This window comes from Strix uralensis, chromosome 7 (assembly GCF_047716275.1).
Source record: "Strix uralensis isolate ZFMK-TIS-50842 chromosome 7, bStrUra1, whole genome shotgun sequence".
In the NCBI taxonomy this organism is placed as follows: domain Eukaryota; kingdom Metazoa; phylum Chordata; class Aves; order Strigiformes; family Strigidae; genus Strix; species Strix uralensis.
The window spans coordinates 9,577,996-9,596,108 of NC_133978.1; the positions used below are offsets into that span (position 1 = coordinate 9,577,996).

General features: G+C 36.9%; 1 protein-coding gene across 1 annotated transcript in view; it reads left to right on the forward strand.

The window, feature by feature from the left end:
- Positions 1–17,771, forward strand: part of CCDC6 (coiled-coil domain containing 6) — a 57,910-nt gene extending 40,139 nt beyond the window's left edge. The window contains exons 6-9 of the mRNA XM_074874378.1: positions 2,320–2,476; positions 5,739–5,839; positions 9,752–9,876; positions 12,234–17,771. Coding sequence (XP_074730479.1) covers positions 2,320–2,476; positions 5,739–5,839; positions 9,752–9,876; positions 12,234–12,425 — 575 coding nt within the window. The 3' untranslated portion in view covers positions 12,426–17,771. The remainder of the gene's footprint in view (positions 1–2,319; positions 2,477–5,738; positions 5,840–9,751; positions 9,877–12,233) is intronic.
- Positions 17,772–18,113: the final 342 nt, after the last annotated feature.

Genomic DNA, 18,113 nt, shown 5'->3' on the forward strand with positions numbered 1-18,113 from the left:
GTTGGGGTTTTTTAGCTTTACTAGAAGGATGTCTGGAAGAATCACCAAATATTTCTTGAATATTTTTGGCCAGAAAAAATGTTTCTTATCTATTTTTCTGTTTTTCAGAGACTTAGCAGTATTTCAACATAAAGATTTTTCAAAACATACTTATGGCCTACTTTGTAAGAGTCTTGAATAAATTAAGAATTGCTCAGAAGAATTAACAGCTAGCAAAATAAAGTTCAGTTGTATATAAGAATTTCATTTGTTAATGATTGCAGCTACCTTTAATTGTAGCTGTGTTCGACTGAACTGTTCAGGCAGTTATTTGACTTCATAATATAGCAGAAAAAGTAATCTTATTTTATTCTTACCTATGTAAGATTGCTTTGAAGGTGGACAGGATAAATAGTTGTGTAGAAGTCCTTGTGTTTCTGTTGTGTCATGGACCCTTGACCAGAAGTGGAAAGCTTGCTTTTTGCTCTGCCATTTCAAGAGAAGAGGCTACGGCTCTGAGCACATGGTCTCAGCTGGCGGGAAGGTTGCTTGTGCCTTCCTGTGATTTTTGTAATGCCAATCCTTGATTCCTTCATGCTGAATCTAAATTTTCTATCTGAGTTCCATCAGTTCTGCATAGTTCCTAGACAGTAGCATTATATTTCAATTGATAGGTAAGTAGACACCTAACCATATAGACAGAAAAATTTGGGTGAGTGGGAAACAGGCAATATTCTCCCTCTCTAATGTGCTGGTCTTGACAGGCTCACTGGAATATTTAGAGAAATAGCTTGCCAGGGGCAGTGGCCTTCCTTAAAGACAGAGATGATGGAAGAGTGTTCTTTTGCAGAGGCCTTGTGCGCAAGTTGGTGATATTAATAATTTGTGTCAGTTAAAAGAAGATAAGGACTGCTAATCTTTGTACTTGCTTATTCTGCACTGCAGCCTTCACTTACTCAACTTCAGAACGAGAGCAAGGCCTTAGATATAATGTAATATTTGTACAAATCTAGCCTAATTAATTTCAAGTATTCTTTATTATTTTTAAGTGGTTTCCTTTTGAATTATTATGATTTAGAAGCATTTAAAGTCAAAAAAGGAGATCTAGGTTTAAAAGTACTCTTTCCCTTCGAATGGATTAAACAGAACTGCAATATGAATAGCAGTATTGACAGAAATGGTGGATGTGCTAGTGTGCAAGCAGAAGATGGAACTGAAATACAGTTTTCAATTTGGTGTTTGCAATATGTTGTCATTAGAGAACCTCTAGTATTACTCACAAATAGTAAAATCTGCTTAATAAATTCTGATACTGATATTACATTTTGTATTCCTGAAGCACTTACTTCTAGTCTGGGAATGGTTTTGGTATAATAGTAGTTTTAAATAAGTGATACTGTTATATTTAGAAGCAATTTTTTCACAGAAAAGATAAATCACATATTGCTGATAGTTTGGGAACAGGCATCTGAAACAGGAATATTCTTTTGATTGAAGGGTGCTGCATAAAGAATTGGTCACAAAATATGATGAATGGTAGTTTGTTTCTTCTTTAATATCAAGGAATTACTGTAAAATTGATCAAACATTAGAAAACCTCACAAAATACCTTGTGTCATAAGTCTTCATGTGTTCCATTGTATTTAACCTGTAAAAATGCTTTGTAGCTTTCCATAATTTGATTTTATCACTTTAAATAGCCTGTGATACCAGACTGTTTAAGTGATGTTTGTTGAATTTGTTTAGAATTGCAAACTCAAATTGCCCTTTGATGTAAACAATAAACAACTTGTTGGCTTTTAATATCGGTACATGTTCTGCTGGCCAATCTGTGATAAAATGTGTAATTGAAAGAATGCTATAGAATACATATAAGGTAGCAATTTAATACAAGTTTGAGTTTTCTGGGTTTCAGAACTTGTTTTCTGCTTCCTCCTTCTAAATGGAAATATATCTTTAAAATAATTTCTTCTATGTGTTGGAGTAAAATCTTTGTAAACGTGCAATAACACTATCTTAATGGAGCAGGAGTCATTGTATTTCTTCTTTATAGTTTTGTTTTTATTATTCATGTCTTTTTTCCTTTCAAATACATTTAAGTAAATGCTTAAAACTTTTTTGATTTTTACCTTTTATTTCCAGAATTGCTGTCAACCATTAATTTATTATAGTATCTACTGTTCTGAATTAGGCTTTGAACTAATGACTTGGAGATGAGAACTTTAAATGATCCATCTTGAGCATTTTATTCTTGAAGTACCAGAATAAAACTAAGCACAACATATTTGCCTGTCTGTGAAATTGAATTTTAATAAACTTCAACAAAATTCTGAATTTCAGATTCGGAGAAGATGGCACAATATTTAGAAGAAGAGCGACATATGAGAGAAGAAAACTTGAGACTTCAGAGAAAATTACAGAGGGAAATGGAACGTAGGGAAGCACTCTGCAGGCAACTGTCAGAAAGTGAATCCAGCTTAGAAATGGACGATGAAAGGTTTGTATTTTCTAACCATCCAGATACATTGACATTGAGCTTATTAATCAATACTCATGCTACTTTTTGAATATTATAGAATAAGTATTTATAGAAATAACCTCTATATGGGTTTAATATACATACCAAATTTCAGCATGGTCCAAGAATATCTTCAATAGAATGATATCAAACTTGTGTAGAAATTGCATTAGTTTTAACAATGAGAAAATATTTGTATCTGAAGATTGTTTAGGGTTTTCATAATTTCCATTGTGGAGTTGAGATACAGGATAATTCAATCATAGTACCTTTGTTTTCCCCCTAACTTGGTAACTGCAAGGAATTCTGTGAGGTAGGAACAATTCCTTACTTGGGGCTAATTTGTCCTTTGCAGAAAATGGAATGTGTCAAGCCAAATACAAAGGGATACTGTGTAAAGCCTTAGAGAGAGGAAGCATTTCCAGATCTGTTGGGTTGTTCTTGATGTCCAAACCATAACATCCTTCATTATTTTTCTCCAGTGCAAGCTGCGTTGTTTGCATTGACCTTCCAGATAGACTTGAGTTTTTCATGGTTTTAAATGATGCCTTTTAGTGTTTTCTCACATCATAATCATATGACAGTGTTCTATCTTGAAAGAGGCTTTTAAGTATACTTTGAATAAAACATTCTTATTTATCAAATGCTCATTATTTTGTTGTACTGTTTTACATTACTTTAGATTTGGAGTGATCCTTTAAAAAAAATAAAAGGGTTACCTTGTACTGTGTATTCTTCAGATACTGAGATTTCTTCTTGGGTCATCAGTATATTTGTTATAAGCCATAATTTACCAGAAACAAAGTACCAGGTATTTTGTTTCAAGGAGCACCCTTAAAGTTCAAGGTAGTGTTTTCATTTTAATGAAATACTGGGCAACTGACATCTGGTATTAAGTTGTAGTGAATGCTATATAAATTAAAATGTTAGAAACACACAATTCTGGTGTTTGAATCTACTTTTATTAGCCTAGTCTTTTCTGCCAGTGTTTACATTGTAATGGAAATAAGAGTCAAAATCTAAATCTATGTGCATTACCAGTATTAATCCAAAAATGCAGAGTATTCTATTAATTTTTTTTGTCCACCAGTTATAGGAAGTGGTAATCAATAAAATGCAGGGGAATTTTATTAACTATTCCATACTACTAAGAAATTTCATTGTCATGTTGATTTTCTTGGTACTACAAAGGCATGACAGAATTGCTCCAAAACAGATATTTGCAGTGTAAGTAATACAAAGTAAAGGGAAGGAAGAAGCAGGTATTAGAGTGGTTGATCTTAGGAGAACTGTGTAGACAAAATAACTGTGAAACTACATGCAGTAATGATTTTAAAATGTAGATTTTTGTCAGCTTACGTTATTTTCCTAAAAATGGTGGTGGTGAGGGATCAGATACCCAGTTTCTTCAGGTGCGTTCTGTTAGCTGATGATACTTATTTTTTGCAGCTGGGGGTAGATGTAAATACTTTACTGAATGCCAAATACACAGCTCTCCCAAAACTTCCTCTTGACTAGCAATAGCTTTGTTTTCTCAATCCTCCATCCTGTTCTCTGGAGTAGTAGAGAAATGTCTGAAACCAGGAAGCATACTAACAGTGTGCTGCTATTCCATATCACCTGATCCAGGTGCTAGGATGAATTACAGAAAATTGTCTCTGTGTAAAATATAATACGATTAAATCACAAAGACTGCTGCCTTACTGCAATACACGTACTGTCTGCATTACAAGTTACTGTGTGTTGCAGAGGTAGCCTAGTCAGTTCAGTTTTGCTAACCTTGTCACTGATAGCTCTTTAGAAAACTTATATTTAATTAAACTTTAATTTGCCAGTTTCTTAACTTTCTGCTGTTCTCTATTGCAGCTACTTTTATTACCTGATCTACCCAGATTTAAACCAACTTTGGTATTACTACAGTGTACTGACTTTGTTAGGTGTTGTGGCTTAGTAACTCTGAATATCCTGGTGAAAAATCAATAAGATGCAGTATCAAAACACATTTCTAATAGTTTATGAACTGGCTCACAGACCTCAAAGTAGTCGTCATTGTGAGTTCCATCAAATAGGAATATTTTTAAAGCTGCTCAATGTTGTGGGTGTTTTCCTGTGATCTAGAAATAAATGTAGCTACTAAGAATTTCTGAGAAGACAGTGGTAGAAGGGGAGACAAGTAAGAGTCAAAGGGCTGTTAGCTAATTTTGCCTACTGCTTTGCTGTGTCCAGAAAAGAAACACAGCTAAAAGTAGTAATATAAACCCAGGTGCACTGATACACAACCATATGTGCAGGAGAAGGTGAGCAGGGGAACCTCTAATCTAGAGAATGTCTGAAAAATCTAAGTGGAGGTTGCGTAAGCAAGTCAACCTGAAAGCTGCCAGCCTAGTGCTGTGGAAAAAATACATAAAATTACTTTTGAGATATAAACAGTAAGTGGCAAGTAGGAGCAATTGGTATGATTTTTATCTCCTTTTGTATAGCACTTGATGGCTGTGAAGAAGCTTCACTGTATGCAGTGAGTAAAGTACAAATAAATACCACTAAAATTATTACAGGTGGGGAAAAACGCCTTTCCTGAGTTTCTAATCTGTTCGGTTTATCACACTGAAGTGTGTGAGGTGTCCTGCAACACAACCTAGAAGTATCTTTAGTGGGAGACAGTCCTGGGTTCAAAATGTCTCTCTGTTCCAGTGACAAAAGACATGATGGGCAAATGGCTAAACGTTGAGACCAGAGGGATTCAAGTAGAAAACAGGGCATGTTTTAAAATGTGAGGCTGATCAGCTGTTGGAACAAATTATCAATACTTTAATGATTCCCCACACACACATACTTTGGATGATTTCAGACTAGTTCTGAATGCCTTTCTGGAAGATACGCTCCGGCTAGACAAGCTGTTGAGTTCAATGGAGAAATAATGTGTAAAGTGTAAGAATGTAGTATAGGTCAGATTGGATGGCACGATTTATACCTCTGGCCTTTATATACTATTCTAATCGTATGCAACTTATACAGTTTTCCCTGTAAATGACTAAGATAAGTCCAGCTATTTCCATTGAAAGCTAAGCCAGTATCAGCCTTCAGCAATGATGAGAGTTCCTGTCATGACTTCCTAAAGGTGACTGGTCCTTCATTAATCTAATGTGATTCTTATGGGAATTGAAAAAAACACAGTGAAACATTTAAAACATGGCACATTTTAAAAGGTTTGATCTAATTATTCTTTACCTTTTTTTGTTAGATATTTTAATGAGATGTCTGCACAAGGATTAAGACCTCGCACTGTGTCCAGTCCTATCCCTTATACACCCTCACCAAGTTCTAGCAGACCTATATCACCTGGTAAATATTTAACCCAGTTTCTAAAGTTATTGTATGCATCACATAGTAACGTGCCCTATTAATATATTTAGTTCAGTAGGCTTTCAAAGCTAGTCTGGAGAAAAAAACTGCACTATAAATGTAAGAAGAGTTTTGCCTTAGCTGTCTTCTAGTGCAATATGGTTTTGGATGGTTTTGTTTTACACTGTGAATAGATATTAAAGGTCAGTTAAGCAGCTATCACTTGAACTTTTATTTTTATTTTCTTTTTTGCTCTTTTTCTCTCTTACTGTCTCTTTTTTTTCCCCCCCCTCCATAGAAGTTGCCCAACAGGATGCATAGTTCAAACAGATTACTAGAGTTTGATGATGAACTAGTAATGAGACTGCTGTTGTGCTCTGAATCAAAACTTCTTATAGAAGTCTAATCTCTTTAGTAGAGAAATGGCTTTTGTATTTCTGCTATTTTCTATTGTAAAACAATAACTATAAAATTAACAATTCCTTTCTCTAGTACTTTGTATGGAAAAGGTTGGTTTGCTTTTGAGTTTTTAATTATTGAATATATTTTTTTAATCAAAGGAAATGTATTTGTGTTACTAACAAATTTATTGAGTGAAATTTAAAATCCCTTAAAATTGCACTTGAACGTTCATTAAAAGTTAGTGGCCAAACATGTTGTTAGCCCAAAAGTTGTTGGATGTTATACAGTGATCACAAACTCACTTGTGCATAACGAAGCAAATTCTGCATGCTCTGCTTTCTCAAGTTCACCTTTAGAACCTGTCAGACAAAGTCCTACATCAGGGGCAAATGACATGTGCTCTATATTGACACATTCTGCAAGATAGAATTGAGACATTTTATTACACGGGTCTGCTAGAACATATGAAATGTCTTTAAACTCTTTAATTTTCAAGATTGACTTTAGTTTTTCAGAAGGACTCAGTTTTCATCCAGGTGTTGCAAAAGGAGTAAGTATGTGTGAAAACTAGCTATGGCCATAAGCCACCGTACAGTGTTAGAGATGAGCATTATGGTAGAGGGTTTTGGGCTTCTGAAATGAGGCAAATCATTTGACCTTCAGTGTTCTGCAAGGTACGTTACCAAGAAAACAATATATGTTTTCTTATCCTTTTCCTGTAGCGGAGTGTACAGAAATGTAGTTATGCTAACCACTGTTCTGGAGTAACTACTGTGGACATTCATGGTTATGCATGTGCAGCCTTCATAGCAATACAATATTCAACTGCACATTTTATCTGTAGTCGACACAGTGGTTATAACTAAAAGTATGTGTAGGAAAAATTATCTGGTAACTTACACACTTACATCCTAGATTACCTAGAAATGCACCTGATTTAGATGCTGATGTGTCTGTGCAGGAGTACCCCAGCAGTTTGTTCCTACACTGGGACTGAAGCACATTCCCTGTTCCCTGTGGACTTGTCTTCCCATCAGTAGTTGATACAAGAGTGCTGCGTTCTAGTGAGAATTATATCCCACAAACAGGAGATGCTGAAATGCAGTCTGAAGCAGAGTTAAAAATAGCACAGCTGAAATGATCGTTTCTAACAGAGTTCACAATTTTGGTAATGTTGGTACAGTAAATGTTCCAGACTATCACTTCTACACAGGCAGCTATGTTACTGTCCTTCACATCTGATAAATTAATATCCACAGTTGGGGAGTTTCAGACTTAAGAAAAATAGAATCAGCAGTTTGTTAGAGAACTAATAAGATCAACAGGGAATTTTGTACAGCTCTATGGGTTTTATGAATGCAGTAATGGATGAAAACAAACAGTTTTTGAGAGTACTTTGTATCTAAAGTAGTACAGTAAAACACTGTCAAAAGTACCAGCACAGAATAATACAACAGTTATATTTTGCATCAAGTAATTGTATGACTTGGTGTCCTGATTTCGACTCAACCTATGAGTCTCCTTGCCTTTACCCCTCCAACTCTCTCTCCCATGATCCAGAGGGGTGGAGCATGAGCAAGTGGCTGCATGGCGTTTGGCTGCCAGCAGGGTTTAAACCATGATGTTTGGCATGTTTTGTTTTGGAAATGATGTGCCTGAATTTGTAGAAACATAATTTGAAACCAGCTGGAAACGCTGTAATTTCATATGGATAGACAGGCAGGTTTAATGGGTCAGATTCTGGCTCCTGAATCCCAGAGCCTTTTATGCTTGCATGGCTTGAGATGCTGCTTTTGAGGACTCTTTCAGGCCAAGATCCTGCTGAGATTTCTAGCACAATGCATGGAACTTTGAAGATTGTGGAAGTATTGCTTCCTAGGCAGCTGGGGATTAGATACTCTAATTACCAATTAGTCTTTAGTGTAGATAAACTGTTACATGCTTTGCTTCTGCAACTAGGCTAGATAGAGATTTTGGGCTGTAGAGATGAGCTACCTTGGATGTACATGCACTGCTCTGTTACCACTTCTTTGACTGCCATGTAGACTTTATAAAACTTTTGGAGCTGGTTTATCCCAAAGCAGTCCAAGATTGTGATGTTGCAAATGTGGCTTAAAGCATATTTTTTGCATTTTATTGTTCTGGGCTCTTATCTCTGACTTGCAGCACATCGTCACCTACCTGAACACTGACTTGTTTCTGTCCTTGTGCTTACAAAAGCACTTAGTTATAAAACATGTGCTGTCATGCAGATTGATTTTGTTGATCTGCATTGTTTAACTACTCTAAAGTGACAGTGATTCTATTGGAGTCGCTCGTAATTTACACCGGACATACACTGGGGATGTAGGAAAATCAAACACAGAATTGAAGGAAGCAAGGGGAATATGTTTTCTTGTATAACTTTATTAGTTCCTAAGATCCTGTCTCATCAATTGTAGGCATAAACACAGATATATGCAGTTAAGGACAAAGCTGGGTGTTGGTGCATACTGTAGCTGCAGTGGCACTGGTTTGCATTGATTGTGTTGAAGTGTGAAAACTTAAATCCAGTGTGGTGTTATAAAAGTTTAATGGACCTTTAGAAATTTTTTTGATCATAATTCTCTAAAGCAGTTGCTAGTGGCTGATACTAAACAGCTAAGTCGTGTCTCCTACCTCACTGATATGTTGTCAGAAAGCAATAATGAGCTAAAGGTTTTGGAAAATGTGCTGTTTTGAGAAATACTCAGAACACTTCAAGGTCTGAGCTTTAAGCACTTGGCAGTGGCTGTTTCTGTTTACCTTGGTTAGCTATAAAGGTAGTTTGCATTTTTATAAATTAGTTTTTACAGAAAGGAAATATTTAAATGTAAGAATTAGATATTTGCACTTCTGAATATTAGGCTTTCATTAATGGGGATAAAACAAGTTGTAATTTTAAATGTTAGTTGCTAGCCTAGTCCAGCTAGCAACTAATGCCAGAATGTTTCCACTTCACAGCCCCAAAGATCTTTGGGTCCCTGCCTACAAACACTGGGGCAAAACCGGGGGAAGCCTGGGTGTGGATCTGGTATGCCCTGGAGGAGCCACCTACATCCAGTTCCTTTGTGGAAACTTGTAGTGGCCCAGTGCTAGATGGCTTCTCCAGGCACAACCTCTCTGCTTCTTCAGACTGTATTTTGTTCAGGGAGCCATTTTGTCCTAGAGAAATGGAAGACTGGATGGAAATACTTGTGGACTAAAACTAAACTGCCAGGGGAGCCTTACACCATCAATGTTAAGTGAAAAGTTGTGTTTAAATTGTGTAATGTATGTTTTGAAACATATGGTAGTTTGCTACAGGAAAAGAAATTAATTCTACATCACGCTTTTCAGTATAAGGAACATTTTTCAGATGTCAAATCTGGCGGCAGTTAACCATTTCTTAACCTATCATTGATTCAGAAGTAAAAAATTGTAAAAAACCTCACACTTTAGTTTGTAATATAAACAAGAATGTTGATGTTGCATTGTTTTAACAATTTTTAGGTCTGTCATATGCAAGTCACACAGTTGGTTTCACACCACCAACTTCACTGACTAGAGCTGGAATGTCTTACTACAATTCCCCAGGCCTTCATGTGCAACATATGGGGCCATCCCATGGTATTACAGTAAGTATTTAAAATAGTAAATACTTGTTACCAATGTGAGTTTGGTTTTTAAAAGTTACAATTGCTTGTCCTTAAGCTTTTTTACAAAACATTTTTGTAAATGTTTGTTTTTGTCTCCTTACTCCAAGATATCTATTGCTGCTTTCTTCAACCCTGATTTTCCTCTTCACCCTCAGAAACTGATTCTTTTTGGAGAACCTTATTTTCTGCAAAAGAGTAGGATGTATTGTCATCTTAAGGACAGTAATAGGTATCATCTTATGGATCAGCAGGCAGGATGTGAGAAGTGATGTTCTAAGGTACTAAGCCTATCCCAGGAAGTAAAAACATTGCTTTCATTTTTCTCCTAGTCTCCACCATCTGACGGATGAGTCATCTGAGGTTGCTCCAAGCTCAGGTTTTCTTCAGGATGACACAATGCTACCATCATGTCACTGTAACAGGCAGTTAACTCTTATTTTCTATTCTCATTGGCAAAGAAGAAAGTTAATATAAACATTTGTTAGGGCAATTTCTCATATCTTTCAACTGGATTTATTTCCTTTTTACCTGCAATGTTTGATGCATTTCTACTTAATCATATTTCTTCTAAGTATTTGTGGAGTTTAATGAGCAAACAGAGCCTAAATATTAACCATTTGGCAAAATACCTTATAGTTGTTGTATCATACAAGGTAATTTAGATTTTTCTCAACAGGTATGGTAGTATGTAAATATCCTGCAAGGTTTTTGTGTATACATGTCATTCTCAGATGTGAAAACATGTTTCAATAGAATTTTTAGTAGAATGATAAAATATGGTTGCTTCTAAAATAGTTTAGGTGAGTGTGCAAAGGTAATTGTTAATTTCATTGAGCAAAGATTGGTGGGAACACTGCAATGGTGGGTAGAACAGGAGGGAAGCTGGAGCTCAGCAGGAAAATAGTATCCTGGTCCGGGTTTAGCCCACTGCTGTGTGTCACGAGTTAGTCACAGGAAGGTCTCTGCTTCTGGAAAACCTGGAACCTAATTTTATAAATAAGTTTTTCAAGGAATTTGTTCTGTTCAGTCTCTGTGAAACACTACTCCTTCTGAAACTGTAAATAGATTGGCGTCACATTGGGTCACTATGAAAAAGATGGTCTTCAGGACAAAATACTCATTGTTTTGAGAAAGGTGTTGACAAGTAGCTCTTGACTTTGTCTCGATACTTAAACTAAGTCCTTTCATATTATTAGACGTTTTCAAATACGCTAAATTATTTTAAGAGTTTCAGAGACATCAGTCAGTTGTCAAGAATCCCTTGGCTTTTTGCATACAGCATTGATCTGTTGTACACTGTTGTGCAGAAGAATAGATACAATATATGTTATTTGACTAAACTGCAGTTTGATTCTTGACTCGTCATTTTTCATCTCCATTATGGAATAAATTGACTTTACCTGTAGTGCATTTGGTATAGTGCTGTAATCATGCTTCTCCTCAGAGTTCACCTGTGGTTGATTATGAATTGTGGGTGGGTGCTTCATCACGCCATAAGGTTCTTGATTAATGCTAATTGGATTGGTAAGTAGTGGGCATTTTGGTTTCAAAAGTGCAAAGTTAGTGTTGTGCAGCATAATTCATATTTTCACATTGCTAACATTAAAGAAGGTTTCCCACGCCTCCACTGGTTTGTAAAGATAAAGTGGGTTTTAAGTCATTATGTTTAAATGTGCAGGTTGTTGAAAATATGTGGTTTCTGTTGAGGGGAGCTCTCTAACAACTGCTTCACTCCTGCAGCTCAAAGGGTTGTAATCTTTTTTTGTTCTCCAAAGAACAACTTGTATTATGCTTTGGTCTTGCTCCGGTGTGCAGGCTAAGAGTCTTTCAGAAAGCTGGAGCTTCTGGGCAGACTCTCGGGCATTTGAAACTTTTTCACCCATGCTCAGGTACCACGGAGTTGGACTTCATACACCAGCAGCGTAAAGTTAAAGGTTCATCAGCACCTACTGGTTGGGCAAGCACAACGGGGAGGTGCTGTCTCTACAGCATCTCTCATTTCTTTTTAGGTTGCTGGTCGTCATAGCTAAACAAATCTGCAGGACATACTTCTTGGGTTCATTTCCTGCAAGCTGACAGGAGGGAATACGTGTTCTGTTTGATGTCAGAAGTACTTCCCTTTTCCTTTGCTACTCCATTGCAGAGTAATGTTTATTTTCTGTAAAAGTTGTATTGTAATTCTTGCAATGTTTTGAAATAGATTCTTCCCACATAAGTGTTCAGATTTTTTTGTGTGGTTTTTTTCTCTTTGCCAAGCTCAATAAATTGATTAGAGGACTTGTACCTAACGTTGTTCCAGGAGTGTGTTAAACATAATTTCAATATTTGTTCTGCAGAGGCCTTCACCACGAAGAAGTAACAGCCCCGACAAATTTAAACGTCCCACTCCTCCTCCTTCTCCAAACACGCAGACCCCAGTGCAGCCACCTCCGCCACCACCTCCGCCACCTGTGCAACCTACGGTCCAATCCGCAGCATCGCAGTCAGCCACTTTTCAACATTCAGTGCATCCCTCCTCTCAGCCTTAGTGCATGTGCTCAGCAGTCTGTATGTCAGAAGTGGACTCATAACATGGAGCAGTTTACTAAAAGCCAAAGGCTTACTTGGCATATTTGGATTTGACTTATTTGCACTGAGGTTATATAGGCTTCACTGTTAATTGTGTTGTAAACGTTTGTATAAAATGCAGCCAGTGTTGTGGGTCTACAACACTAACTTAACAAAGTTTTCCATCAGTGTTTACTTGAACTACATGTATGTCCATTCTCTGGCTGGAACATTTGCTACTCTGTTTGGTAATACGGCATTATGTCGTTTTGCTTGGCTCCAAAGCTTCATTTTCCTGGCTTTTAGGTTTGTACAATTAAAGGGATACCTTTTTATATTTTTTCATGACAATTTGCAGAAAAATTAAAGGCATGATGGGCTTTATGATAAATTCTGAAATATTACAGTGTTTACCAAGCTTATGGAAAATCAGCACTACGTTTCAGTCATTTGAAATAACAGCTTCTAGTGCAAAAGTGAGTCAGACACCCTAATCAGCGCCCAAGACACATACTCTGTTGTATTATGTAGTAAATAAGCTTAATTCAGCACACAGGACACATCCATACTTCTCCTGTTTAAAAGCACCTCAAACGTATGGTACAGTCTGCATTTTATAGTGAGGGAACTGGCTTGTTGGAGTCTGTGGAATGTACAATTCGTGGACCTTAAGATTTGATGATTTCACTTGACACTTAGGTTAACCTGTAAGTTGCCCATACTGTGTGATCTGTCACGATTAACTTCCCTAAGTGTGGTCCTGCCCACAGGTTACTGATAGCTGATTAAAGTGTGCTCTTTGATTTTTTTTTTTTTTTTCTGCAGAAGGCAACGTGATTGTAGAGAACAGCTGATGATAATTTTTTTCCTGTTAAAATATATAAATTGTGATTCCCCTGAAGCAAAGTATGAACAGGTATTCTAAATGTTCAAAAGTCTGTTAGAAAATAAGAGATAAGATGAGCATATAGGAATATATTGGTGTAACAGCCAAAATGTTGTATTGCTTGATAGAAACAGAGTACAAGAAAGTAGCACAACATGGCACTAATGAATGCGTATTTAGCAGCCTAAGCCGGTACAATGTATAAAGAAATGTGTTCTGAATACATTCTTTCCATTCATTTAGCACAAATAAATTCGTTTCACTTTGCAGTGGAACAAAGTGTCACTTCTTGATATTGACATCTTACTCAGCTATGTTTTTCCCGAGGTTCCTGTTGAGTACTGAGGTTTATATATTAGTGATGATTTTAAGTGGTTTACCTCATATATATGGATATGTGGGCCATGGAAAATGACAAGAGAATGTTTATTTTATGAGAATATGTATCTGGCTATAATCAAGCAGAACATGAGTAATTTATCTTTTGTTTACAAAAGTTTGTTTGACATGCCTAATGCTTTATTAAGGGCATTTTTAAGAGGGAAGGACAGCATTCTGGTAGTATACTAACACCTGTACATATATTTTCATGTTTGCTGCTCACCTATTCAGTAAGAATTGCAAACTGGAAATCTTTATAAAATTAGTGCTCTAAATCAAAATAGTAAGTAAAAATGATGTTGTAAAAGGTTTCGCTTAAGGCAAAACTAGAATTTCTTCACTGTAGCTATGTAGTTTCAGCTCTGAGAGAATTTAGAGAAATGCATATATAGTCTATTACACTTTGTAAACCAATATGGGATCAAGTGCATTATCAAATTACATTAGTTATAGTAGTGACTCTTCAGTCAACTGATTCTCAAGATTCTGGCAGACCTAAAATTTGGCCAGTGCTTCCATCTGAAAATAATTGGTTATAGCAGATGCTCACCTTTCCATAGAGGAAACTCGGCTGTGAGCATTGTGATTACAGAGCTCCTGAATCAGTGGTAGGATTGCATGTGAGAAAATTACAGGTGGTCAGAGGTGGGACTGAGGTCAAGATAGGATTGGTTTAGTTTGATGCTTGTCCTTTTGTAAACATAAGACGAAGAAAAAAATAAATTCTTTTATAAGTAGGATGCCAGCTCAAGTATACCACTATTTGAAATGGTGCCCTTCTTTCTGAAGTGCTTTGAGAATCTTGGACATGCGGCTCTACAGAGTGCGAGCTCATAGTGGTGGTAGTATAAATGCCGGGGGGAGGGGGGAAAGCCTTTGACAGTGTTGTTTTAAGATCTTAAAATGGAAAATTGCCTAGAGTAATTTGCGCTTGAAGCATACTCCAAAACTGAATTTATGTAACCCAAGTTCAGCTGCTGTTATAAAGTGTCTTAGGGAACTCTCCTTACTATTCCAGTGGGACTGTTACCAGAGGAAAGTAAAGAACTGACAAATGTATACTAAATCTTGAAATTGTAACAAGGCGCTAAATTGGCCTTACCTAAGAACGCTGAACAAACATTTGCTTGCAATCACAAGTGTTAAACTCTATTTGTAGACTTTTTGAATAAGATGAGAAATTGTGCACAACCATCTCCTAATAAATGTAAATGGATTTTCAGTTTTCCTTGTGAATTATAGTCATGAATTATGCTTCTGCAGCTGTGATTTTTATCAGATCTATAGACTGGGGAAACTCACGTGACAGTGAGGTCCAGCTTACTAGGAGGGCTTAAGTGCTTGGCTTCTTTATCTCAGAAGCACCTGGGTGGGTTTCTATTGCCATTTTCGTTACTAATTTCTGTCAGTTGCACACTGCATCATTGCTAGTTGTATAAGGCCACGGAAGTAATTTTTAGCTGTGATGAGCATTTTGTGAGTGTACCCCTTTACAGCTAAAGGTTTAAAAAAATGTGTTTCTTCTAGCTGTTCCAGCAGTGCTTTCCTCTCTGACAATCAAGCAGCTTTCTTCTTACTTTTTCTCTCAAGGGATCTGGCTTGGATGCTGGAATGCAGCTGACACTCTGTAGAGCATTAAGAGTTTATTTTATCCGTGATTTGTTCCAGAGAAGTTCTTTGGAAGAAGAGGTGGGACTGTTCGGAGATAGTCTTCCAGCTAACAGCCAGATAAGATTGTTTTAATTACATGTACTCCTCTGAGACCATATTCCCAAGGGCAGAAAGGACTATCAAGAGTTGTTCAAGAAAGTGTCAGTGCTTTTCTGTTGGCAATCGCTGTACTAGAGCTGAACAGAACAGGATTCCTTTCCTGTTAAAATGTTCGTGTTCAGGAAACCATCTGCCTGGGTGGAATCCCTGTGCACTTCAGCTGAGTGAAAAATGTAGTCTTGGAAGCAGTGAAAATGAGAAAGCTTCCTGAGATCTGTGCGAGCTGCACTGCTGACAGGAGACAATATAGGCTCCGTATCTTTTGCTAAATAAATGGAAACGGATCATGGAGACAAAAAAAAGAGCCTTGAATACTTTGTCAATCAAAGAATGCAGTTTCTCATCCTCATCATTGATTATTGCTTACTAAGAGGATGCATCTGGGGCCTTGTTTAAGTCTTGTAGTGCTTTTTCTAATCCTAATGCTTAGTTTTACAAGCAGTATGAATTCTAATAGTGTTCAACTCTTTTTGATGTTTCCTTTTTGTTTCAGTCATGCCAGTCTATTTCTTTTTGATCCTTGGGAGTCTACAGATCATGGACTATGCAGAGCATATTTCTCCAGATCAAGCCATCTCATAAGAAACCAGAAGGTTTATGAGTGTAAGCTATAAAATTATAATACATACATGTGTTACAACAGCCTCCTTGAGGGGAAAGATCTGTCCTCTTGAAGAGAGAGAAAACAGAGCCCCTAATTACCAAATGGACTGTATGCATAGAGACAATCTGGTTTCCTCAGTTCCCTGAGGAGCTGAATTCCTCTCCCAGCCCTTTTTGGATTCAGACTAGAGTTCGTAATCTTTTAATTTTTTTTAAATTCTACATTTCACTGTAACAAGTACTCAGGATATCCTTCATACTCCTTTTGGATAATAACCACTAGTCCAGAACAAAGAGAGTTAAGTCATTGCCACTTTGTGGACTGGAGGAAGTCAGTGAACATGCCAAACCATGGCCTTTATGATGCAGTTGTAGTTCAAGCAGGAATGTGTGGTCATACCATGATTTTTTTTTTTAAGCAGCTGTTGCTGGTCTTGCATTAGTAGTGTGCCCTGAAGAGGAGATGAAACTATGGAGTTTGGCACTGCATTAACAGACAGCTGCTACATTAGGGAGAACAGTGCTTATTCCTGTTCAACTGGTTAGGCTCCAAAGAAAAGTACTACCTCATCTTTAGGTTGGGATCATGTGGCCACAGGGTCAGGAGAAACGTCGGAGCTGTGCTAGGTTTTGTTCTGCACATATTACCTGGATTAGGAGTCTTTCCTCACTGGAACTGGGCTCTGGAGGTTATAAAGCTTTTGTAGAGGAGGAGTGGGGAGTTAAGACAGATGGTTGAGGGCTGAGTTTGAGAAAACTGTGTGTCCCTGTAGTAAATTGCTGCTCAGAGTACTCTTTGGCTAGGCCTGGGAATTGCCTGTACTAAAACTACAATTTTTTTCTGTGTGGTTTTTTTTCAAAAAGTGCAGTGTTGCAGTTCTTTAAGTTCCTGGCATTGGTATCTAATTAGAAAAACAAAAAAAGCAATTGTCCTTTCCACAAAAACATTGGAAGTAGTCTATGTGCAAAGGTACAATATACAATATACATTAATACTGTATCTATAAATGAAAGTGTTTTATTCTAGTGGTAAAACCTAAGCTGTCCAAGGCACTTTAGTTTGTGATTGCTGACTTTTGTTTTGGCAGGTGTTTCAGATGAAATCTAAGCCTCCTGTGGAGGAAGAAAAAAATCACCTGACAGCTGTAGACTGTTCCTTTCCTGCAGAAATACAGCAATTTCCTCAAATGCAAGTAAAAATGGAACAAATATCCTTGAGCTTTTCTGAACCTTATATTTAATTTCAGTACCTTGGTGATTGCTCTTGTGTATTTAGAGAATCTACAAAGCCTCATTATAGGTTGGTTGGGTGTCTAGCTGGTTATTCCTGTGTTTTTCTGATCCTAGTGAAGGAAGCCTGTTCAGATGCGAATCAAATTTATAAATCCACTGGTTAACAACAATGGTCAAAGTGCAGATTTGTTGAGCATGAATCCAAGTGATGACTTTAAAAGTGTTACACTGCATTGGTGTGAATCGGAGCTTATCGTTGAAAGAACCTCAGATACAAAGAAGTGGTTTTTTAGCAGGTTACATTTTATTCCTGTATTAGCTGTATTATTGCTTTGTTGTATATCTCAAGGTGTTTACATATATTTGTAATTGTTACGATGTGTCTGTAATCAAGCTCATCTGTGCCTTCATGCAGACTTACAATAAACACTTGATTTTTTTTTGTATTTACTTGTATGGAAGACTGTGGGGTGGATGTATATTTCCTTCTATCTGTCAGCCTGTCATCACTGGGAAAAAGAGGAAGAAAATGAGAGCTAGGAATCAGAGAAAGATATGTGCTTGTCTTTATTTTTTCTGTCTCTGATACTAGGTGGGCCATTTCTGATATTTTCATTTAAATGGCCGAGTGGGGAATCTGGGTATTATCCTGTTTGCATAATAAAGTTTGCATAGGAGATGATCCTTGCTTTGGATTAGGTGAATATTCAAAGTACAGTCATGCATGCTTGACTCCATCAGTTTTGCTTCTGTCTTGGAAGAATGTAGCTATATTTCTTGAGCTATTATTGTGGGA